The sequence below is a fragment of the Triturus cristatus genome, chromosome 4_1 (genome assembly GCF_964204655.1).
Source record: "Triturus cristatus chromosome 4_1, aTriCri1.1, whole genome shotgun sequence".
NCBI lineage: Eukaryota > Metazoa > Chordata > Amphibia > Caudata > Salamandridae > Triturus > Triturus cristatus.
Window position 1 is genome coordinate 325950524 of NC_140585.1, and position 25735 is coordinate 325976258.

Sequence of the window (25735 nt, forward strand, 5' to 3'; positions counted from 1 at the left end):
GTGTGACTTGGGGAGGCGTGCAGGAGGAGTACAGGAGTGCTCCGATCTCTCTCCCGCTGCACCGCGTTAGATGCGCTGAGTCCCCAAGCGACCGGTACCTACCCAGCAGTACTGGGGCCGCCCCTTTAAGCTTACAACCGTTGTCTCTGCTGTTGGAGCCTAGTGGTGCCCGAGTTGACTGCGCAGATTGGCTTACCGCACTATTCTTGCATTATGAACTGCATTATTCTTGCATTATGAACTGGCTGATTCTTGCATTACGAACTGCATTATTCTTGCATTACGAACTGCCTGATTCTTGCATTACGAACTGCATTATTCTTGCATTACGAACTGCCTGATTCCTGCATTACGAACCGCATTTCTTGCATTACGAGCTGCCTGATTCTTGCATTACGAACTGCATTATTCTTGCATTATGAACCGCCTGATTCCTGCATTACGAACCGCATTATTCTTGCATTACGAACTGCCTGATTCTTGCATTATGGACTGTCTTATTACTACATTACGAACTGCATAGCATTGCATTAGGACTGCATTAGAGATCGTGAATTGCTCATTAATACCACTAGAACCTACAAGTGATTGCTGGCCTAATAACCGGCAAAGCAAAATATTACGAATAAGCATATGTTGGATTTCTATCGTTTGGTCTCTTCGTATTCCTTTTTATAAATAAACCGCTATTTTTATTAAACCAGTGTTGTGTCCATTTGTGGTGTTATCACTGTGTAACTGGGAGTGTGGTTGCAAATACTTTACACATTGTCTGGAGATAAGCCTGGCTGCTCGTGCCAAGCCACCAGGGTGTGTCCCTCCTTACCCTGACTAGAATCAAGGGTCCCTATTTGGACTGAGGTACCTACCTCAGCCAACTAGTTTTTGCATTATCATAAATTGCTGCATTTGCCACATAAATCAACATATGCTGCATAATCTGCAGATTTTAACAAAAAAGAAAAATTTCTAGCTCAAACGATTCATAGGTTAGTAAAAATGCAATGATGACGTGTTGTCATGCAGTGGACGTTCCTTTGAAAATGGTCAGTATTAACCATTTTGTTGCTCATGGCTATATTTGTCTGTTAAACTAGTACTAATGAGGTGAAACCCATTACCAAACAGTGTTAACAAATAAAAAATATAAAAAATAATTAAGTAATACTATCATAAAATGTGCCACATTACGTAGCATATTTTGTCTTTCCTTATGTATAATTTACTCAACCCTGCCACATAATTTGGCCCGCCACTGCATCATAATACCAGTGGCCCTGGTGATTAGATAAGTAGATGGGTGGGCAATAGACAAATGGTTGAGTAAGCAGATGAAATAATGGCTGGATAAGTGAGGGGATGTACCAATGTTTTGCCAGTATAAGGATTTTCATTAGAAAGAGGCAGATGAAAAGGTGGGCAAGGCATAATGCAGGGCCTGCGCTGCTCCATGGAGGGCACAGACTGGACAGCCATTATCCCTGTGGTTTAGCTGCTTGCCTGCCCAGCAATAAAGAACTCCTGTGCTATGGCATAGCAAGGATTCAAGGGGCCGTATCACACATGCACCTCAGGTGTGCAACGGGCATTTGCGCCTGCTTTTTTGCACCCGGTGGCACTTTGGTATTACAGAAGGGGCCACAGATGCTTGTGCGTCCCTTTTTGTAATTCAGGTAGCACTGGTACACATACAGCACCAGCACTATCATTAGAGGGTGTGCCCTCATGTGCATGGGGGAGTGGTCTGATGCAAATGAGGGAATCTCTTTGCCCCTGCTTTCGTGCCGTATTACCGTTGTGGGCGCAAAGGCAAATATGCCATTAGAAAACAAACTGAAAGTGCGCCACAAAAAGGTGGTGCACTTTCAGTGCGCATTCTAAATGCAGCCCTCTAAAGGGATGAAAGGGGTTCCCAGGACCCCACCCGCAAAGACATCCCCTTGCCAGCGGGTGCAGTTACTCACTGCACCCGCCTGCAAGGGGATCTCTAATCTCTAAGGGGATCTCTAATCCCTTTTAAAAGTGCAAGCGGGTTGCCACCTGCACAGAGAAACACAGAGCAGCTTTTAAACAGCTGCTTTATATTTCTCTTGAATGCGCTGCCTTGATGGCAGCGAGCGTTCACGGCTGCCTGTAGGGTAGTGCATTCTTCCCGATAGGGTACACCTTCCTGCACCTGGCGCACCTGCTTTAAAGTGTGTCTTGGCACAAAAATGGAAAGTGCGTCTATCTGTAATATGGGCCCCGGTGCCCTAATGCAGGTAAGCAAAATGGGCCTCCTTTGTTGGGTTAAGTACTGAAGTAGTTCCCCTATTGGGGCAAAGATGGCCCCCTCAGACCCTCGGTGCCACTGCACCTGCTCTATCATATACAAAAAGGCAAGGATGGAGCAGAGCACACCATGGCCTTGTGGGAAGATTGAACAGGAAGGAACCAGGTATGACTCCATTTCAAGCTGCACAGCCGTTAACAGCCAATGAATCCAATAAATCAAATTCATATTCAACTTCTCAATTCATCCAATTTTACTCTGTTAATTTCATCTTTTTTATCCTTCGGTTCCTTCAATTTCTTTTACTAATTTTCTTATGCATTTGCGTTTTTCCACACAAACACAGGAGAGTCAAAGTGTTTCCACAAGTCACGATTTATTTAAAACACCCAATGCATTTCGGGACAACCCTTCATCAGGGGTATCTATAAAAAAAAAAATAATGACCATCAATGAAATGAAACATTAATAATACAATACAGAGACTAAAAACAAAAAATATCTTTCTCAATTTCAATTAATGAAACAATGAAACACTGCTACGTTCTACATAACACATTTATCTGTGACTCCCATCATTGATACAAACACCCACCATGATTCACCCTTCATTGCCCCCATATGTACGCCTACATGAAAAATAAGCCTCCGATGCTGCTTAAATACACATGCTCGCTACTGGAAACTTTTATATTATCTCGGTTTTAAAAAACATCAATACTCTAAAGTACGTCCTGACCCCATGCTTGCCACTGAAACCTTGATTTTATCACTACTTCTTTGAGGCACTAAAGCTTTCCACTCCGCTTACCATGACTGGTGCGTATTTATTTCTTACACACATATCTGAATGCTACTCCTTTTCAGGGCTTGCCCATGCCATCCCATAGTTTTTCGTAGTGTGCCCTCCGCACGTCTTTCAATCTCGATAGTGCTGCTTTACACCATTTCTCCTTCCTCTTCCTTTTAACAATGCTATCTTCCTCCAGGTGATCTAACATGTGCCATAGTGTACTAAAATACGGACCGGAATTCGACTGATTACTGTTGAACATGCCCTTCAACTCCTCCTCTCCTAACAACATCATTACTACTAAGTGGGACGAATTTCAGCTGCTGCGTGCGAACGCTCATTTACACTGCTCACCTCATTGTACTCAGTTTCCCAGAATGCTCTGAGGATCACCCCTCCCCAATCTTTCGATCACCACCCGGGTACCTGCACAATACTAATGTTCCAACAGCTCGTTGTGGGAAGATTGCCATCAGAACTTACCAGACGTCAGCCTTCTGGAGACACAGCTAGAGGTTGGTATCCTAGCACTCGAGCAGAGCAGCGGCATGGGCAGGCTCCACAGTAAGAGCAGCGGGAGGCGCAAAGGGACGACATAAGGTTGGGGGAGCTGCAGGAAGACGGAAGCCTCCCTGGCGGTGTGGCAGAAACAAAAGGTGTATTGGTTCGGTTATGGAAACACACTGACAGGACGGTGTATAGAAGGAGGGCCACTCACTCTGGGATGCCTCACGACTGGGTGAGTCCGTCTGACAAAAATCGGGGTAGCAAACAGAGACGGCACTCGCAGCCCAGCCCCTGCCAGATGGCAGGGCACAAAAGAGAATAGCAAGGTAGCGAGTTGGGGCCTAACTCCGGGGACAGGCTACTTCCCCACATGCAGGGGGCATGGAAAACAACAAAGAACAATCTACGTGCTGTCAGGGTTATTTACGACCCTAGGAGATGCAAATGAGCAAAAGGCAAACCACTGATTTATGGCCAACTGATGATTTATGGCTAAAAATTTGTGATGCCCATGCAGAATGATTTATGACAACAATATGATGACAGATTTGTGACAGAATGATTTATGGCATCCCAATGATTTATGACCATGATTTATGGCTACTGATTTATGATGATCAGGCAGAGTTATTTATGACAACAAAATAAGGGCTGATTGCTGGAGAATGATTTATGATACCCGATGATTTATGACCCATGATGACCAAATGGCACTGAGCGATGCCCAGTTTGTGATAATGTGTGATAATGATTTATGACCCCGGCTCCAAGAAGTTGTCCAGGGGAGTTGTACAAATATGACGTATGTAATGAGTAATAAAACTGCGGCCAACAACCATTACAAAATACAATGACTGTTGTCTGTGTGTAGTAATGCAGATACACAAGTATGGTACGGTTCCTGGAATGGGCACAGTGCGGCTGTTATATCATTGATAGCCGCCTCCTGTCTCCCTTGGACTTTCATTTATATAAGTGGCTCAGTCTTTTGAAAATGATGCCCTTTCTTTAATTTTCTCGCTATTTCTCACACTTTATCCCCATTTATTTCTGTTTTTCTTTCTCTTTCCATCTGTCTCACCTTTTCCGTTTCTCCTCGCTCCGTCTTCCACTCTTATCTTTATCTTTCACATACTGTCTTTGGAAGGATTACACTTGCTTCGGGATCAGCACTCTGAGGTCACTTGACAATGCTCATTCTAATTCTAAAACACGCTCAAACGTCTTCAAAAAAATCGCTGCAGACCGTTCCTGCCACGTTCATAACGAAAGAAGAGCATACAGGACAAAAATCGGCTCATCACTGACAAAAAAGTTTACATTGACCGTCCGACTCTTTGCCCATCCCTCTTAGTCTTTCTATTTTAATGTCTCTTCCTTCGTCTCTCTCCATTTCTAACATGTATTCTCTCTTCCCACCTTCTCAATTTCTGCCTATTTCTCTCTTTTATCATTTTCCTCCCCACCTTGCTTAAACTCTGATCCCCAGAGTCTTACTAACTCTTTCCTTCTCTTTTCGGAGGTGCTTTTCCCCCTCAATTCTACCTTCCTTTCTTTGACTCGTTCTCTGTCTCTCTCATGGTCACTCTTTCTGTATTGCGCTCTCTTTTACATTACCACAGTGCAATAAAACTGACATGAGAAAATTGCATTTCAGTGCCTCACATATTGGATGTAAAAGTTACTTAAGAACTCGTATTAGTCACAAAGGGCAGATTTACGTTTCCTGGCGCATCCCTGCAAATCAGCAGGGATGTGCCAGGAAAGATGCGTGACGCAGGTTTACCCTTGCGCCACCACAGATGCGCCGCATTTACAATGCGGCTTATCATGGCGCAAGGATAAACAGATGCGTGTCGCATCTGCCGGTGTAAGGTTGGCGCAGTGTTGGAGTCGTGTCGCGGGCGTGACGCAACTCCAGCACTGTTCCAACCCTGCCTATGTCCAACATGGTGCGTCACGCCTTACGCCTGATTCAAGCAGGCGCAAGGTTTTGACACAGCAGGGTCGGAAAAGTGACTGAGTGAAATCTTGTAGATTTCACTCAGGCACTTTTGCGAGGCGTTCCTGTGCCGGAACGCCTCCCCTTTGACGGAACGCCCACATGAAACCTGACGCAGGTTTCATGTGGCGCAGGGCTTTACAAAGTGACGCATCTCCCTAGATCCGTCACGTTATAAATACCCCGCAGCATGGCGCTGGCTTTACGCCGCCGTTGCGGCACTTCTGTGACCCAACGGCGGCGCAAAAGTGGCGTACGGGGCTTGTAAATCTGCCCCAAAGTCTCTTGAAAGTGATTTTGCCATATTGTGCGTACGTATCCTCTGGCTGTTTCGTTAAAACAAGTACACATGACAAATTGCAGGGCTTAAACCTTATTTGCAGCTGTGCAACATATAATATGCTATTTATTACCATTGTTGAAGGAAGGGTGGCGCATCACGACACAGAATGTTTACCTGCCTGATTCAACACCCCTTTCCACACTCGACAGTCAAAATAAATAGCGTCTGTCTGTCTGTTTATCTGTCTGTCTATTTAAATATATACATTGCTCTCTGCACCCCTCATAGGGCAAACCAAGTGGCGGCTACAGTGCAAAGCATTCTCCTAATGAGATTATTAGCTGTGGCTGGGAGTAAAGTGGAACTGGCGGCTTGAGGGGCCAGGGTGTGACTGGACAAAGCAGTGATTGAGTCCCAGTGCTGGAGCGCCCTTCTATGTTCTCAACGCCTGCAAAAGGGGTTTTCTTCCTCCCAAAAGTCCCTTCCACTTGTTCCAGGGGGGACTATCCTCCGCGGGAAAGCTTGGCGCGCCTTCAATGCCATCAAGGAAGAAAGGCTAATTAAGCAAAGCAGAAACATTTATATAACACACAAGGAATCTGGCAGGGGGTCTGCAATGAAAAGGGGGCAACTTAGAGTAAAGAAAAGAAGAAAGGAGGATTTAATTGAAAAAAGAGCCCGTGTAAGAAGGCCCGGGGGTTGGGGAAGGGGAGGGGAGAGAATTCTTGGTTCCATTAACCCTATCACGGAGCGGTGGGAAGATGTAAGGGCGGCTTCACGCTATTCAAGTCAATAAATTAGGCAAATATCCCTCCTCGCCTATTCAGATGCTTCCGCTCCCTTCAGATGTGCACATTTGAGGACTGGGAGTGTGGGGGGCAGTGGGGGACATTATGAAGTGCCGCCTGTGTAACATAGTAGCACTGTGACGGTAGGGTGAGGGGGCTTGTGGAGTCAGCACTCGCTACTGCAGGGCGGTAGCACTCGCGAACACAGGCGGTGTTGACTTGATCCTAAAGGAATTGTGTGGCGGGAGTGTTGTTTAGATGGTCTGTTGCCAAGAGGTGCAAGCGCACTCGAAGTTAAAAATACGTGGGAATGAAAAGCCCGCCTTGGCCATGCTGTTTCATGAATGGAGGGCATGCCATTCTTCAATAGGGCGGCCAAGTGCAGGGTTCAGGCAATCGTGAGAGATGCCATGCAGACAGCTCTTTGCAAGCACCAGGACTGCTGGCATGGGCTCCCAGATGGCGGTCCTATTTGATGTCATGCTCCATGGTATAACAAAGACATCCTAAATGTAGAAGAAGTCATACGCTTTACCAACAACACAATAATATCCCAGGATCCCTAAATGTGGATTTGAAGAAGGGAATTCTTCTATTGAATAGAAAATCCAATTGCAGTTTTGTCACATTTGTGGTGTGTGGGCTATTTATCGACCCACCTGCATTTACCAGTGTGTGAGGGGACATTGCAGCCCTAAACCATAGCCTTTTTCAACAAGCATATGCAATGCAATAGGTCTCGCATTTGCGAGAGTTTGAGCTATTGGTGTTATAAATAGCAATGCCTTTTATTTACGTGTTTTGAAAATTGCAAGCGGTGCATAAACGCGCACTATGTAGGTTTTCTGAACACAAATAAAATGCATTGTCATTTATAATGCCAATAGCTCAAACTGTCGCAAATGTGAGACCTATTGCATTGCAAATGCTTTTTGTTGTTGTTGTTAAGGGTGTCTTGGTTCTCTTCAGTGGCTGCAATCGAACTCTTGTTTGAAAACAACAATGATTACAAGTAAAGGATCGCGTTCTTGGTAACACGGAGTCCTATTGGAAGCTTATCTGTGGACATATTTTACTGTGCATGGCGGCATAAACAAGTGTTTGTTAAGTCAATGGATGCCAGTTACACCCACAAAAAAATGAGTTTTCTTGCTCTTTTGCAATTGTATAACATAGGGTTTATCTAACTATTTGGACAGACATGTCTTCTGTAGTATCAGGTTGGTGAGCAAGTGGTTCCAAATTCGACATGCAAGTTTTATTGACCACACTTTATTAATACACTAATCAATGGTTTTTTTTCTGCAAAAGTAGAGACGGTGTAGATACCTCGTGTGGCTGAATAATGGCAAGTGAAAACCTAGGCTCAAATCCCAGCTTCCCCGCTTAGCCCAATTGTGTGATCCTGGGCAAACCACGCTATAGTGCCTTGTGTTTCTTCAGTGCCAAATTTGAGAACAACCAGTAGTGAGTCTCTTCAGGTTGTACACTGTAGAAACTCCATTCATATATGTTTAAAGATACTAAATGTTTCTCAGTATATGAGGCCAGACTATAAGCGAGGTTTGGCCGGGGACTAGGGTATGCATATGATTTTTCTAGATTGCGCAACTGTACGTGCACTGTTATATTTAAAGCATTGTGGAAACCCCTCTCACATCGGTCTGCTTCATGCCATGCTCGACGCATCTCATGCACATCATAATACGGCCCAGAAAGACATCCAATAAAACACTGATTCTACCAACCGAGCACAAAAAAAGAGTAGCTGTTTACTTAATTGCCCAAAAAGCGCTCAGAAGCGTCGCTCGTCATAGAAAGCGCTATTCAAAATAAAATGTCAACATAAAATGATAAAACTGCACTCATCTCTGCACCTCCATTCAGCGCCCAGCACCAGCACATGGCGAGAAGCAGGAGAACCCCCATCAGTAACCAGGTGGTGAGCCCCCACGTCTACCCGCCCTCGATCCTCTGTGGACACTGTATGGGCTGCGCCGCTGGCACCATCGACCCCAAGTAAGGCCAGTCCTGCTTACGTTGCACCAAATACACAGTTCTAGTGCTTCGCCGGACTTGTGCACTTTGCCGAATACTGGAACCGTGTACACTGGGGGGGTGCCTCGACCTGTACTCCCTGACAGACACTGGATGTATGCACACAAGCTGTGCCTCTGGCCCGTGGAGAGCGGGGGCGTCTCTGGCCTGTGCACATCCTGTTGACTCGGTGCAGAGCTCCTCTAGGCATATACTAACGTGACTGGCCAGAACCAGGAGCAGGAACTGAGGCACAGACTGGTGAGGCACATACAAGAATAAGGAGCCTATCCTGTGGCCAAGCAGCCAGGGCAGGGGCTGTGTCCCAAATGCAGGGAGTGTGTCCTGTGCCCAGGAGCAGGAAGAGAACGGTCTGTCCTGGCAGCGGTAACACAAGTCTGTACACAAGGAGCAAGACACTGACAGTGCTTCCGGGGTACTAGCTTTAATGTGTGGTGGCTGTTTAGCTCCTTGCTAGCACTGGCTTTACTGCGTGGTGGCTGTGCAGCACCTTGGCAGAAATAGCGTAGTTGTATAGCGCCTCGATGGGACTAGTTTTGCCGCATGGTGGCTGTGCAGCACCTCAGCAGAACTAGCCTAGGTGTGTAGAGTCTCGACCCGACTAGCTATCCTGTGGGGTGGCTGTGCAGCACCTTTGCAGGACTAGGTTAGTTATGTCATGCTTGGGAAGGGCTAGCTTTGCTGTAGAGTGGCTGTGTAGCACCTTGGCAAGGCTAGCTTTGCTGTGGGGTGGCTGTGCAGCACCTCGCAGTGCTAGCTTTGCTGTGGGGTGGCTGTGCAGCGCACCAGCTGGACTAGCTTTGCTGTGGGATCACACCTAAAAAACAACAGCAAAATTGAAAGCAGGCTGGCGAGTGGCAAATGGCAGCTGTGCAAAACCTAACAAGTTGTAGTCCTCTGTAAAGTGAACGCAAATTTGTGTGCACGCTTGGGGGGGCGGGGAGAGCGCATTCCAGGCGGGGGAGCGGACCCTTTTAAGTACGATGCCAAACGGATTGCATGGCGGCACGATGCACGTGATGGTGCGCGTGCTCGCCATGCAATCCGCTTTTGGGAGCACTTTTGGGAGCCCCTTACTAGAGTCTCGCTGAGCGATCGCTTACGCAATAGCCAGGCGAGACCTAAAAAGGGCAGGGCTATATTATTGAATAACCCCCATCATGCACAGGAGACATTATGGACCAGAAACTCCTCACACTGCCTTGGGCGCGGAAGTGTACTTTCTTCTTCTCCCCAGCTTAGCAAAAGGATGAGGGATGTTACGTTTTTGTAATTTTTGTGGATTTTATAGAACAACTGCAAAGATCATAACAAAGTGAAGGTGTTTAAAGCTTAATATTTCTTCTTAACCCCGTGCATCCCACAAATGTGGAGTGGGCCTTGGCTCCCTGACTGATTCCCACCTCCTAGCCTTATGATCTTGTGCAAAGGTGTGGGTAGCTTTTATAATCATCCCGCCATGCACAAGACTGATGTTCATTCATTTACCCAGTGCCTTTGACAAGGACAGAGAAGTATATTTATATCACACTTTGCCTTGCCCGTTTACCCCTTACACCCACGTCTCCTGCCTTGTCCAAGGTTCATTGGCAAAGGCCCACTTATACGGAAGCTGTCACCGCCCCAGTGCTATATTCAAGCGTGAAGTCACGGTAGGGCAGCTGTGAGATGCTTTGGTCCTCTATATCCCACACAATGCTGCGGGCCACAGAAAACTTGTGCAGCTAGCAGCCTCTTTGGTACCCTATTAGTTACTGGGAATAGGTCATGGGGAATATACTGTTAGCTGTACAAACTCTCCTCACCCTTGGTCAAGGCACTTTGGGTAGGAGGCAAATGACTCCTTGTAATTGAGTAAGGCAGAGGAATGAAATAGTGCTCACATTCCCCCCACACTACTGCAACAAGGTGGACTTTTTGCGGGTATGAAACTCAGATTGCTCCAGGCATGATGGGTGCATGTGGGGAGCCAACAGGGCTGCGGGGTCCTCAGGCTCCACCTGCAGCACCTAATCGTGTGTGCTGTGGGTACCCCAGTTGGGAACCAGGGTGTCCACTTTGGGCCCTGGCTGTTAGGATCCCATGGCCACTATTGGCTCAGGAAGTGGGACTGCACGCCCTGCTGAAAAAAGAAATGGCCAAAGTGATGGGAGCCCTGGGGCCCAATGCGCGGCCAAACACAAGAAATATATTCAATTCCACCACAAGGCCCACCCAAGTCTTAACCCAGCAGGATAAATTCTTAAAATTAACGAATAGTCATTCCTCATACAGAAAGTCTTTACAAAGAGGTCAAAGGGGGTTTCTTCCAAAACAAAGAAATACAGATCACATCTACAACATGCATACACTAACAGATCAATATACAAAAACCTCTACAAAGGAAAATACCGCTCGTTTTGTAATAATCCCAAAAACCGTTCAGCCATCTGGCACATAGGGTGTGATATTAACCCGTCTTTCATATTTGTGATAAAGTGTCAATTGAGGTGTCATATTTAAGACATGGAATACATAAGTGCATTGGATACATAGTAATGTCACAGATACACACACTGGAACCTTGGCAGCCCAGAGCGCACGTATTCCAGCAAGACCATCAAATAATTCCCTTTACTTTCCTTTCTCAGACTGCAAAGTGAGAGCTGGGCTGTAAACACCAAAACGCCTGTGAGATAGCACCTGAGCAGCAATTTGTCAGAAGACCTTGTTTAACATTTGACCTCTTTCATTGCAGCGCAGCAAATCTGGCAGGATTAATACAGAATTTAAAGGCACGACCCATACAAATAGGGACACACTGCTGTAGGTAAAAGGAGAAACAAACTGGTATTCTGGGCACTGGCGCTCACCCAGCTTTATTCAAGAAACATTTGGTCTCAGAATGAAAACGACAGGCATGGGTGGTACACTGGCACCTGGCTGCACCCCACGCCTATATAGAAGTATTCATAAGCTCTGTTGCTGACGTAATATATATATTAGATTGCCATTGGGTCTTAAATATGAAGATGCAATATTGTCCAAAAGGATGACCTGGTGCTTCAAGCCTGGTGGAAAACAGAGGATCCGAAGTGCAGCACAAGGTTGGGTCTGCCTTCATCAGCTCAATGAAGGAGCTGATGTTCCTGCAGACCTCCAAGGGAGAAGAACGCGAGGATCTTGCCTTCTCCAGTTGATCCAGTTTCTCTGAAGTCTATCTCTACTACCTTTCGGAGAATAAAAACACATCTGTGATCCAGCCGCGGCCCGTGGAGGGAGTTCCGTGGGGTGGAAAGGCGGGGCAGGGTGGGGGGTACTAAAAACCGGAATATGGATAATTGGAGGAAAGTAAACAAATAAATAAAACGAATTTCGTAGCACGCCCTGCATCGCAAATTGCGAAGCAGCGCACGCTACGAAATTCGTTTTATTTATTTAATTGATTACTTTCCTCCAATTATCCATATTCCGGTTTTTAGTACCCCCACCCTGCCCATCCCCTGCCCCGCCTTTCCGCCCCACGGAACACCCTCCACGGGCCGCGGCTGCTGTGATCCTCATAAGAAAAGGCCGTTTTAGAGTTACCTAAAAACAGATGTGTGCACTAAATAGAAACAAATATATCAAAGAAGTGAAAAAAAGGTCCCCTGGCCTGATTCAACTCTGTCTGGTCATACCCAATGCCCACCAGTTCAGCCGAACATCAGCCCCCACTACCCAAACTAAACACATCCCCAGACCAGGCTGATTTTAAGGTCACAGCCAACCCATCAGGAGCATGCATGTTGTCTCATAGTCCACCCTGACAGCTCCACAGTTCTCAGTGTTACCGCTTGGCGGTCGGTGCAGCCAGACATTAATCTATCCCCTGGCTTCGCTGTGCCGAAGGGCCTCAGTGACCCATGTCTATCTGCAAAGACTCTGCCGAGTCCTGCCAGTAGCTACCAAGCCCCACAGCCCAGTGTGTGATGCCCCTCTACACCTCAACATTACTCCAGCTTTAGGCTATCTACCCCCATACTGACAAGCGCACGTTCTCAGCGCCTGGATACACTCATGGGGGGTTAGCCGTGCTTTAAAAGTCCTGTTAGAGGAGGAGATTCCTACTAGCAGAGTCTGTACAGAAGCCAAGGTCAACCTCCCCACTCAGTGTCTGACCCTGTGACCCAACGCCCACCTCACATCCCATGGGAGCCCAGTTAGTGATCAATGGCCCCATCCTTTTCACATCCCCTCTATACCCATCACGCTTCACTCAATGACCCCAATCCACGCGCTTGCGACAAGTAACCCCTTGACACCACTCTGTGACAGAGACCCCATGCACGGGTGACAGGTGAACCCTTCACACCCCATGTGTGCCTCTTAGCGGGGTCTGTAATACACTTACCCGGTGACCCCACGCCTCGTTAATGCCATCATGCCCCAGTACCCCACACACCCCTCTGTGCCTGTGACAGAGACCCCATGCACTGGTGACAGGTGACCCCGACACCCTCACCCAGTGCCCCCAGGACTCGTTGGTGAAATGTGACACCCTCTGTACCCCTCACAGCCCCACTGTGTCCACTCACCGTGATTGACAGGTGACCTGGCAATCCGTATACCCATCACTGTGAGCCCTCATCCCACTCTGTCCCTGTCACTGCCAACCTTTACTCACTGGCCTGCATCACACACAAAACCCTTCACTCTCCGGCCCCTAACTACCTGAACAACAAACTGGTAAGAGCAGGTCAATCCAGAACGCTGAGAAGCTCCAACTCACTCCTTCTTATTCCTCCGAAACTGAAAAAGAAAACCACACAATACCGATCGTTCTCTGGCAACGCTCCCTGGATGTGGAACGTTCTCCCTAGAGTCCTCAGATGCAACCCCTCCTTCTCCTGTTTCAAAAGGGACCTGAAAATCCATCTCCTTAACAAATACTTTCCTGACCAACGTCAACTAACCTAGACTTCAATATCCGAGTTTACTCCTCTCGCTTGACATTCAAGGATAGTTGGTGACCGGACTGTGTTAACCACCTTATCTTCCATGCTGTATTTTTTTTATCCCTGGTTTTGCTTCCTTACTGCCTGCCTACTATGTAATACAATTTCCGTCTGTTTTTCTTTACAGTATGTATGTAAAGTGCTCTGATACCTACGGGTCAAGCGAGCGCTATATAAAACTTTTAAAATAAAAAAAAATAAAAAAAATCCCACCTGGCCCCGTCACCCTTCCCGCTCTCACAGCCCTCGGGACCCCTCACCACCCTCTCTCCACCCAGGACCTCCCTCGCACCCACCTCTCGCCTTCACCGCCATCTTCAGCTTGTAGGTGCAGGAGCCATTCCCACGATCACGTGACCCTAAGGTGCGCACAGGGAAGACGGACTTCTGCCTGCCAGCCCTCTGTCCGTCCCCACAGGGGCCACCATCATTGATTCAGGCAGCGATGACCTAGACATGGTGCAGTAATTCCCTGAAGTCTGTTGTAATCTTAGGGAGGGAGATTCGATGAAATAGGATACGGTATCTGCGGTTACTCCCAAACCTGCTGCCTGTCCTAGCTGTGAAGGTGCACTCTTCCGCTCCCTCCGTTTGCCACCTTCCCAGTTTAATGTAGCGCAAACTCAACCCCAAGCGGGCATTGCAGTGCTTTACATGAGCAGCAGTTGTAGAAGGCACAAACGTGAGTGCATGGGAGGGTTTGGGGGGCCCAAGAAGTCATGGACTGCGGGGCAGGGGGGCGGGAAGAAAATAGTGTTAGAGTAAAGGGGCCAGTAACCATGGAAGGATACGAATAATGACATGGCCGTCATGGGGAGGGATTAACAAGCCTAAAACCAATTGGAAGGCAACATTTAGGACCTAAGCCAATGATAAAGATGGGCGGAGAGTGGGCGGAGCTTCCACAAAGCTTCCACGCTATACTGAATACTGCATGCCTCGCAAAGCGAGCAGTGCATGCGCTGCAACGCTAGTCTCGACCTAAAAAGGGTGTCCAGGATGGCACCAGGACACAAACATTAACAGAAGCTGCTCATTTGTTATTCACTTAAACTTAAAAGAGTACCCCATGATGCCATGTGAGGGCTTTTTTGTTTATATTTTTTTTTAACTTGGTAGTGCCCCTAGAAGAGGGAAGGACACTACCAAGCTTTTTTGTAGTGTTGTTGGGGGCTGCACAGAATCCAGCAGCCCCCCAGCAACATCAAAACCAAAAAAACAGCAAGGCTCCTGGATTATTAAATCCATGACCGTAGGAGAACTTATATTTTTTAAAGCACTTCTTGCTAGAGCTCTATGGTCTTCAGCTGGAGTACAAGGTCCTCTAGTGGCTGGTTATTTGATTGCATTTTCTGGGCTAAAAATGTGAAAAGAAGGGCTAAAAAACAATATGTCCGTGACTATATATTTTAACATTTGTCACCCACAAAATATAATAATAAAAGCTTTGTTCAATGATTCATAGACTTTTTAATTAATAGTTAGCTAATTTTTTTTAATAATAATCAATCTTAATAGACATTGCATTGTATGAATTAATGAAATATACATTAGATTAAACATATTGCTGATTTTTGGAAAAATATGCTAAATCCACTTACATATTTATTGATATGCTCACCTCTTGATAAAGCCAATAGGCTCACTTTTTATATTTTGGTGTGGCGACTATTTTGACAAAGTCAAGAAGTCTGTTTGAGTGCGGCCAGAATCTGTGAGACCAACCGCATGCTGTGCATGCCAGAAGGCTGTACGTGGCAAGGGGTTGCCTGCCCACGTGGTGTTGGCTACAAGGCCTGGCTGCTGGGTGGTTGGATTTACATATGGTAGTAAAATATAACTTTATGTTAAACAAACCCCAAATATTCACTGAAAACAAATAAAGTAATATTACAGTTAGGTGAACATTTAAGTAACAACGTTACATTTTAAACTAAAAATATCACTGAAATTCACCAGTTATAGTTATCTCTAGTAACTATGTTGTGCCCTAAAGTAACTATAACTCACGCCCGCACCATGCACTGCTAATTACCTCACATATTACATCACTCATGACATTTTCTATGACATCATTGCTTTTCAAATCACTTATGAGGATAGTGTAAATCAGCACTCTAGTCCCCATGTGCCATCTAACTATTAATACCTCTTGGGCTTTTTCGGCACTGGTGTACTGCTGACATACCTGCAAATTAGACATGCCAAATTGAGTCAACCCATTACATGGTATCAAAGAGCATGCACTGGGGACAGTTCCCCACTACCCAATATCAAAATTACAGTACAACGGGGCGTAACACAGCCCCCGCAGCCCATGCGGTGCGGGGGGCCCCCTTGGCACTGCACTCTGGCCGGAGAGCTCCTGATTGAGCCCGGAGGGGGCCCCTCTGCGTACCGTGCACAGCGGCCCCCTCAATTTTCGTTACGCCAGTGATACATTCCGGCAAAAAAGGGGACCATATAAAAAAGATGAACTTTCTTACAGAGGCGATTTCCTTGAGATGGAGGAATTTAAGTTTGGCAAGAACCAGATGAGATGAAGGAATGTACATTGGAGAATGCGTGGCAGAAGCAGTTAGCGCAAACCCTATGTAGCACAATAGGCATCAAGAATAGATGGATCCCAATCAAGTTTGCAAACCTTATGTAGCACAATAGGTATTAAGAATAGATGGATCCCAATCAAGTTTGCAAACCTTATGTAGCACAATAGGCATTAAGAATAGATGGATCCCAATCAAGTTTGCAAACCTTATGTAGCACAATAGGCATTAAGAATAGATGGATCCCAATCAAGTTTTACGGTACTGAGAGCGTTGCAGTCTTTTAGAGGAAGTTCATGGAGGTGATATAATTTCACGCCAGGGTCATCATTTCAGCACAAACCTGCTGAAGAACTCATTACACCAGCAGGAAGATGTTCCTGAAGCAGTATAAAATGCGTTCGCCTGGAGATTAAGAACAATCAACTAAATACACCATTACAAGATGAGGATTGTCACATATCAAGGATGAAAAGAAGAGCAAGAAATGTAATTACATTTTTTAAATATATGAAGTACCAGTAGTAACCACTTCTAAAACACCTGTGTAGTCAGAGGCAGTTCTTGGTACATTTTAAAGGGGATTAATAAAGTTGCTCATTAAACTGGAGAGAGCATGAATGTCTGGTATGAGTGTCCTGCAGGTGGGGTAGTTTGACTAAATGAGCCTAGTACTTGTTTGTAGGTTTGGGGTGAACTTTCTTCCTAAAGTCAGAATGTGTGGAATCACCTGAGAGTTCGGCCCTGTCCCCTATGACAGTGCATTTAGCTTACCGCACAGCCTGGCTGCCGCATTGGTTCTAGTGTGGTAAGTTGTACTGCCTTTGGCAACATGGACATTTTTCACAGATCAGATTGGCCTAAATAAAGAAGTATGCAAACAAGCTTGTGATAATTTATGTTGGGATTATGTGTTCTTTAACATAGAGTTGTGTTCTGTCCACCCAAAACTATTAGCATACCGATGTGATTGTCAGAAGCAGCCGCTGTCCATCATCCAGGATGTCATCATCCCATAGAAGTCTTCCAGCCTTGCCAAATTGTGGATCTTTAGTGAGGTTACCATTACATAACAGGTAGCTCCTCATAACAATTGCCTGTCATTTGGTTATACTGCGGGTGGAATGTCTAATTCCGTCTGGTGTTTCCGCATTGCCATAGCTGCAAAGTTTCCCAGATCCATGCATGATGTACTGGTGCAGTCCAAGTTTTTTTCTTTGAATTCCCAGACTTTTAGTTCTGTTTTGTAATAGAATAAACAGGACTATAAAACCCAGAATTCTAAGAAAAACCTGGACAGGCGAGGAACATCATGCATGGACCTGGGAAACTTGCCACGGCTGCGCACTCCTCAATAACCCCAACACAAGCTATTCCACCGACAACAGGGAACAACATGTAGACCTGGGAATATTGATTCCTTTTCTGCATGCCATTTTAAGCTTTATGCAGGTGTTGTGAGTCAGGTACAAACATGTGTGGAGAGGGCACCCCATAGCAGATCAAGGAGAGAAATATATGTAGTACAGACGGGGAGTGGGCAAGTGGGGTCCGGACTGTGTCTCTACCAGTAGTTTGCACCAGGTGTGAATCCACACCCAGTAAAACTTTACTGGGCCCAGTGATTCCTTATCTGGAGTTACCAGGTTTGGTGCTTGTGAACCCAGGAAAGACCGGGCCACTTAACTCACCTGGGGTACCACTCCAGGACACTCATTATGTGCGCATTAGTGTCTGCGGATATTGCATTCTTTGTATAGTTCTTTTTCATATAATTAGTTGGGAATTGTGTTTATTTCAACAAATTCCACATGGTCAGGTTCATTCTGACCAAGTACACAATATAGGTAAATAAACCACAGAGCTATCTGTAACTTGACCTTAGAAATAGCTCGTGCTTAGATTGTTTTTTTTTTTTTAAAGGCTCTATTGGGATGAAAAATGTATCAAGCGCGTGACTTATGAGGCATTTGATGGTGACAACCATTCTTTGATTTAACGCTTTGGTTAATGCTCATAAAATACATTTTATAATTTGAAGCTTAATGTAATGCTTTTGGTGATGAATGATCAACAATAGTTCATAACTTCAAGTATATAGTGGCGGATAAATGCAAGTTATCTGTCTTCCTTTCGTGTAGGTGCCTTCTTCATTCCCTACCTCATCTTCCTCTTCACCTGCGGCATCCCAGTGTTCTTCCTGGAGACGTCACTTGGGCAGTACACCAGTGAAGGCGGAGTCACAGCCTGGAGAAAAATATGCCCCATCTTTGAAGGTAAGGTGCAGAGATATTTTGTTTTAAGCAAGACTAGGAGGTTTAGCCACCCTACCTGTGGGGGAACGCAGTGCATCAGAAGAGACAAAGCTTCTCCTGCCAGAGGGCAATAGCAAAAACCACCAATAGAAAGGACCAGTAGCTGGTGGGTGGGGAAGGTGGAAGCTGTGTGGACATTTATGAAGCGGCGCTTGGAAAATATAATAGCTGTTGGAAAGCTGACCAAAGCTGTGATGAATCTGGCCAAGAGAATGCCACACGTGGAAGACCAAAAGACAGCGTAGTGTCTAGGCAGTAGATTAATGTAACGTACTGCAATGAGGCCCAGGATGTGGCGTCATATCCACAGCTGGATAACTTAAGTATATATAGTTTACATGCAGGTGGTAGACTGCACTATGCCGTTTATTGTCATTTTCTTTCATCTTCAAATATTTGTATTTAATTTTAGATAAAAACAACATAAACAGAGGAGGGAGACAGCCTGCTATAAACACATGACTTCATATGTTATAATATAAGTATATGGCAAAATACAGGCTCATTAGAGATAGAGTTGCCTGAGCAGAGATATCTATAGGTTATTTTATTAAGAGATGATATATTGCAATTGTACGATATCCGGTATATCACAGGAAAGAAAAAAAGGTGCAACTTAAGAGCTGAAATGATATGCTGTAAAACTAAAGGGGAAAAACCAAAAAAGCAGTAAGGGGCATAGAGTGATCCAATCTAATATTATATGAGTAGGAAATATAAAAGTGTATTGATTTGTTCTAATGAGTTTGTAGCTCATCATGAGAAAGAGAATCATGAAAAGATCATTATGGAGGATTTACCATTTGCAAATATTGGTCTAGTTTGCTCCACAGCTGCTTAGAGGGTCTGCTGTTGGTCAGAATATTGTCATAATTCCTTATAACACATACTCTTGCCCACCATGTGTGGAATGAGATGTTGTTTCAGTTTTTCTATTCATATAGGATTCTCTTGAGGCATATGTTTCTTTGAAATATTTCATTCATTATTGTTTCAACCTCGGACCAAAGTTTCCTAACAACAGTGGAGTGAAAAAAAACATATGTTCCAAATCTGCTTGTTTATGATCACAGCTCCAAGGTGAGGGCGGAGTTGGATAGGCTTGGTTTATACAGTTTTGTCATTGTCTAGAGGCTTTTATGAATAGCCCTGTATTTGCACTGGTATAACAATGGTGATATCTTGTATTTTAGGCACCTAAACCATATGGAACTCCAGATCTGTTTAGAAGGTGGATTATTAGTCATCACTAATATATAATTTGCCCATTTCTCATTACAGTTTCTAGGTATTTTGTTATTTGTTTTCTCCAGTAATTTGGAAATATTACTAGCCAAATGACTCTTTTTAGAGATGTGTTTCAAATATTAAATGCAGTCCATATTGTGTGAGGTGCTAATTCCCTTTAAACCTTCAAATCTTAACAGATTTAAGTCCAAGGAAGTTATAGAAGTCAGTATTAGGTAACCCTACATGGATTGCAGCATGGTGTTTCATCAGCTTGGTACAGGTCTTTTATAGTTTTTTTTAACCTTTTTCTGCCCAGTCTTTCCCAAAACTATTTTTCCAATCTATTTGAATAGTCTTATTTAGCCAATGAAAAGTCGCAGTTGATTAGCAGATTTTATTAAAAAATGTACAGTCAAGGATTTTAATAGCTTTATCTGTGTCTGAAAGAATATTTAACATAAAGGGAACTTTTAGGTTAGACATAGTGAGTAAATTGAGGCAGGATGGCTGTTCTTCTTATGCTGTTTTCAGTCTTCATCCTTGGTGAGGTCAAAGAGAGATCCACTAGCCAGTTTGTCTCAGTAAAAAGACTGTTTGGTAATTATAGAAATTCTGCAAATTAAGACCCCCATTGGTTTTATTGAGCATCAACCATTTGAATTCCAGATGACTTATTTTTCCAGCGGAAGTCTGAGATTAGTTTATTAATTCCTTTATAGAAATGTACAGAGAGGAAAAGGGGAAACATGTTTATGATAAAGTTAATCTTGGGGCTGTGATCATTTTCATGCGTTCCACTCTGCCCCGCAATGTTTCCAAGAGATTTTCGATTTTCATAGTTAGGGTATTTTCAATATGGATTCTTGCGTTAACAAAGATTCGCTTAAATTCTATACCTAAGTGTTGGAAATTGTCTTATTGATTGACGGGGATACACCCTACTCAAGCAGTAACCACAACTTCAGTTAGGGTGAAATCACAAGCAAACCCCACATTAACCTGTACTTTCCACTCTGGTAGTTTGGCACAAGCAATCAGGCTTAACTTAGAGGCAATGTGTGAAGTATGTATGCAGGACCTCAAACCGTAAAAAAGTGAAAACACAACACATGAAAACTCCAACACTAATTTTGAACAAGTAGAGTAAATGTAGTAAATTGTTTAAGTTCAACACACAAAAATCCAATCAGTAGAACCAGAAATATACCATTTTAAGGTTTATGTGAGAATAGTGTTAAGAAGCACCAAGAGACATTCTTTTATTTGGTCATGCCGGACTGGGACAAAGTTACAAGTTCAGGCTGATTGCAAAGGAGAGCAGGCCAGATACAGGGATCAAGTTAGGCCCAGTGAACAAAGTACCTTAAATCATGATTTGTGGAATGTTGCGAGATCCCGCATCATGGGTGTGTCAAGCAGTGGCAGTTTCAAGGAGCTGCGATGTGAACACATGTGACGTGATGCGTCACGCAGCAGCTCCTGTGATATGAAGACTTTCGCTAAGATGTGTCTCACAGCAGCGGTTCCGAGGGGCTATGGGATGCAATGCAAAGACTTGAGTCGAGGTGCATCGTGCAGAGGCGGTTTAGAGGAGCTGCAGTTCTGCAATGCAGAGACTAGCGGGGGTTCTGAGGTGCTACAGAGGTCCTGCGTGTGTGATGCATTACACAGTGGTTCTGATGCGGGTCTGTGATGTGGTGTGTCACGCTGCATTGGTTCTGCTTGGCCACAGCTGGACTGGCAGAGCACTTTCAGGCCCACTTGGAAGGGTCCAGGACTAGGGGTGGCACTACTTGGAGGCTAGACACACAGCAACTAGAGTCCAGGTGATGGGTTCAGGATGGTTGGAGAATATCTGTCCCTGAGGCTCTGATCAGAATACCAGCCAACAATCCTTAGAGTCACTTGGACAGTCTTGGGATCAAGATGCAGGTCCATTGCACAGCAGCAGGACAACAGGGTAACAGAGTATCAGTCCTTCTGGCAAAGCAGCACAGCAGTCCTTCTGAGTCTACCACAAATCCAGAGGTGTTGTGAAGAGTAGGGTGAGGGTCCATTATTTATACCGGGTGCCCACTTTGAAGTAGGAGACGTTTCTGGAGGTTTCCACCCCTAGAGGTGCTTGGAATTTCTTGCCTCCCTGCCCTCTCCCCAGACAGAAGACTAGTGTCAAACCATTTGTGAGTGTGCTCAGGCAGAGGCTGTGTTATGAGTAAGTGTAGTGGGTGACAGCTTCTCCCCCCCATGGCCCAGCCTGCTAAAACCTATTTTCCTATGTCTACCTGTCTGTGAGCAATACACAAAGACCAACTACCAGTTACACCCAGGGCCATGTGACCCAGGAGCAGACTGCAGGCACCAAAAGGTTAGTAGAAGAAAATGCCAACTTTCTAAAAGGGGCATTTTCAGCATTGTGACTTACTTTAAAATTCAACTTTACCATTAAAGAGGGTTTTAAATTGCAATTCCTAGACACCAAACTCGATTTCCTTCTCTAGTTCCAATTGAAAGTTGCCACCTATTAAAGGTAATAATGGAATCCAATACTATCCTGTGGGACAGGTAAGCCTTGCAATAGTGAAAAACGAATCCAAGAGCTTTTCATTACCAGGATATGTAAAAGTTAAAAGTACATGTCCAACTTCTTGAAAACACTGCACACCACACTATGGGCTGGTTAGGGCCTACCCCAGGAGTGACTTATATGTACTAAAAAGGAAAGTTCATGCTTGGCAAAAGTGTTACTTTGCCAGGTCGAAATGGTAATTTGAAACTGCACATGCAGGCTGCAATGACAGGTCTGAGACATTTAAAAAAAGGCTATTTAAGTTAGTGGCACATTCAGTGCTGCAAGACCCCTAGTAGCATTTAATTTACAAGCCCTGTGTACATGCAGTACCGCTTACTAGGGACTAAAAAGTAAATTAAATGTGCATTGTTTAAAGGAGAGAGCACAAGCACTATTAGCACTGTTTAGCAGTGGCAAAGTGTGCAGAGTCCTAAAGTCAGCAAAACAAATTCAGCAAAAAGAGGAGGATGGAAGGCAAGAAGTTGAGGGAAAACCACACCAAGGATGTCAAGTCCAACATTCAGGGCTGAATTACGAGTCTGTCAGTCCTCGGACTGCCAGACTTGTGGTGGGGTGGCAGTGTTGGTCGTCCGACTGCACAGTACGACCTTGACGGTTGTGTCGCACTGGGATCTCCCAATCTGCCAGGGAACTGCTGTTCCCTGGCAGAGATGCTGCGGTCTTGAGGCAGGGGTATGCTTGGCAGGACCACCTCAGTCCCGCCAAGCATATTACGACTTTCCTCACCACCACTGATTTTATGGAGGTCTTTACTCCATGAAAATAGTGGTGGTGAGGAAGAAAAAGGGGCCCTATAGGGCGTCCTTGTGTCTCACTCCATGTGGATGCATGCAAGGGGGCACATCCTATGCCCTCCTGTGTGCATGCACCCCCAGTTCCAGCATGGCATGGACTTCATGGTCCATGCCATGCTGGAACATCCTTTGACGTTCCCATTGCATTACTTATTCTATAGGCACCACCGAGGGAGAGTCAAAGGAACCGCCCACCAGTGATTAAAAAAAGTCATAATACGGTGGGCGGTTCTCACATGGGTTTGACCGTGCGGCTGCTGGGCGGTCCCCCTACGGCACCGCCAAACTCGTAACCAGGCCCTAAGTATTTCAGTTGCTTAGACTGCCGTTTAGGTCCAGTTGACTCTATCATTATTGAATGACGTTGTTAATTTAGTGGAACTATTGCCATTTCTTTATGGTTGAGAGAGTTGCCTGGAACTGTGCATACTTGGTAACAATCTCTAGTATTATTTCAATGGCTTGGTCAGCATCTTCCATAAATATTAGAACATTGTCCGCATATGCAACCATGTTTTTGAAGGCCAGAGTTGTATGGTATACCTTTGATCTGAGTAGTAGATCATATGTGGTACTGTAAGGGGTCAATGGCAAGTATAAAGAGTAGTGGAGACAAGGAATAACCTTGCCTTGTTCCATGTGCCAATTTGAAGTTTTTAAAAAATGTCCTTATTAATTTTAATGTGTGCTGACGGGTTAGAGAATAAGGTGTTGTGTGTCGATTTAGATACCGTATATAGGTTTCCGATTTATGTCCTTATATAGGCACAATTAGCATTGCCCATATTTAGGCATAAAAATCTTACCCTTATTTAGGCATTATCCATGCTAACCAAATACAGGCATGGCCACCTACATCCATTCATCTACATCACAACGAATTCTTGGAAAACCAGACTCTTAAGCCTTTAGGACTTCCCCTTGCTTGGATATTGATTTCTCCAGAAACTCATTTCTTATGCATGAACATCTATTCCTTAGGGGTTCATTCATGACGTTCTTCTGCCCGACTTTTATGTCAATACCAGCATTCCTAAACACCTTCAAGGTATAAATATACCTTCACTTACCATGGCAAACCACGGTTCGGCTGCCTACTTGCGCGACGCGGCTTGACACGGCAAATTCGGAAAGAAGTCAAGTCCCCGCCTGACGCACTGACCAGAAGCTGTCATCCTCCTCTCAGAGAATTCAGCTCCAGTGTTTCTGACTCCCCTTGCGGGGTGTTAGAGATCGAGACTCGGAAAGAGATTCTAACCTCATTCTAAGGTCTGGAGCAGACGATAACCTAGAGGGACTTTTGGCAAATCTCGGCAAATCTTGGCAAATATAGCTAAACTAGACTATAGACAAACAGCACCTACTTCTCACCTCGTACTACACTTAGGTTAGGTAGACTGGGGTAGAACTAACTGTAAGCATCAGATGAGTATTAACATTTTAGCCTGTGTTATTTATGTATGTATTTTTATGAATATCTGTCATAGCTAAAAACCATGCTATTTCGGTATTATTTTATCTTACTGCTAACGCTGTATGTATTATACTTCGCATTCTGTCTTACGATTGTAGCAGTTCATATCTCTTGCATGAGAAACAAGACTGTTCAATAAACCCTTTTTATTGAAACGCCTGTCTATCTATTTCTGTGTAACTCTGTAGAAACAAAGCATGCACGATTGACTGAGTGAAACTATTATCTATTGTTTTCACGATTCTGAGATTGTTCCGATTCTAAGGGAAACAAGGTTGTCATGTTTATGCGGTTGTCAGAAACTAATTCCTTTTTGTTTATTCGAGAAGTTTTTAGTGACCTCTGAGTTAGCTGGAGCACACAAGTAATTAAGTTTAATGTACTCGATAGAGACATACTGACCTCAGTCCTATGTCAAAACTATAGTGTATATTATTCCAGTGCGCAGAGCCTATCAGGAATATAGGAACTACACTACATGGCACCCAACGGTTTGGTAAGGCACTAATTTAACGCTATATACTGAAGTAACTCAGTCGTGCTTTTCTCAGAGACCCCTATTCATAATACTCCATAAGACGTCTGGAGTGGGTAGGGATAATATCCGCCATAGTTGAGTAGGAAAAAAATCCTATGTATTAGCTGTTTGGTCTGTTCAGTGTTGAAGGATACAGCGCTCCAAAATATTGTGAACCTTATCTTTGCTCTGCAATTTTCATTAAACAAATGTCCATAAACGAGGATAATAACACCGGAACCAGTGGAGCTGTACCCGACGATGTCGCAGTAGCTTTTGATTTTCAGGTTTTAATGAAACCGATGAAAATGCGAAAATCATTGATTTAAGGAGAGCCATCACTCTAAAACTTATAAAACATGGCCTAACACCAAGAGGTGGTACAGCAGTTTTTGCGATGGAGGCACATGAATCTCACCAGACAGAGGCATTCTATCCATGGATAGTATTCCCAGAATCAAATCCAGCAATTAAAACATTTCAATTCTACAAAGAAGATGAACCACCTGATGAATATATTCCTTTCGAGGATATTGAAACTCCACTCACATACCAGGAGCATGATCTCTCTAGTTTAAAGGCGCCCTAAA

The 25735-nt window shown here is 44.7% G+C and overlaps 1 protein-coding gene across 3 annotated transcripts in view; it reads left to right on the top strand.

Annotated features, from left to right (window-relative positions):
• The window catches only part of LOC146854879 (sodium- and chloride-dependent betaine transporter-like), an 898269-nt gene that overhangs the window by 513630 nt on the left and 358904 nt on the right, over positions 1-25735 (top strand). For all 3 annotated transcript variants that reach the window (XM_085652289.1, XM_085652287.1, XM_085652288.1), the window contains exon 3: positions 18367-18501. In XM_085652289.1, coding sequence (XP_085508415.1) covers positions 18367-18501 — 135 coding nt within the window. The remainder of the gene's footprint in view (positions 1-18366; positions 18502-25735) is intronic.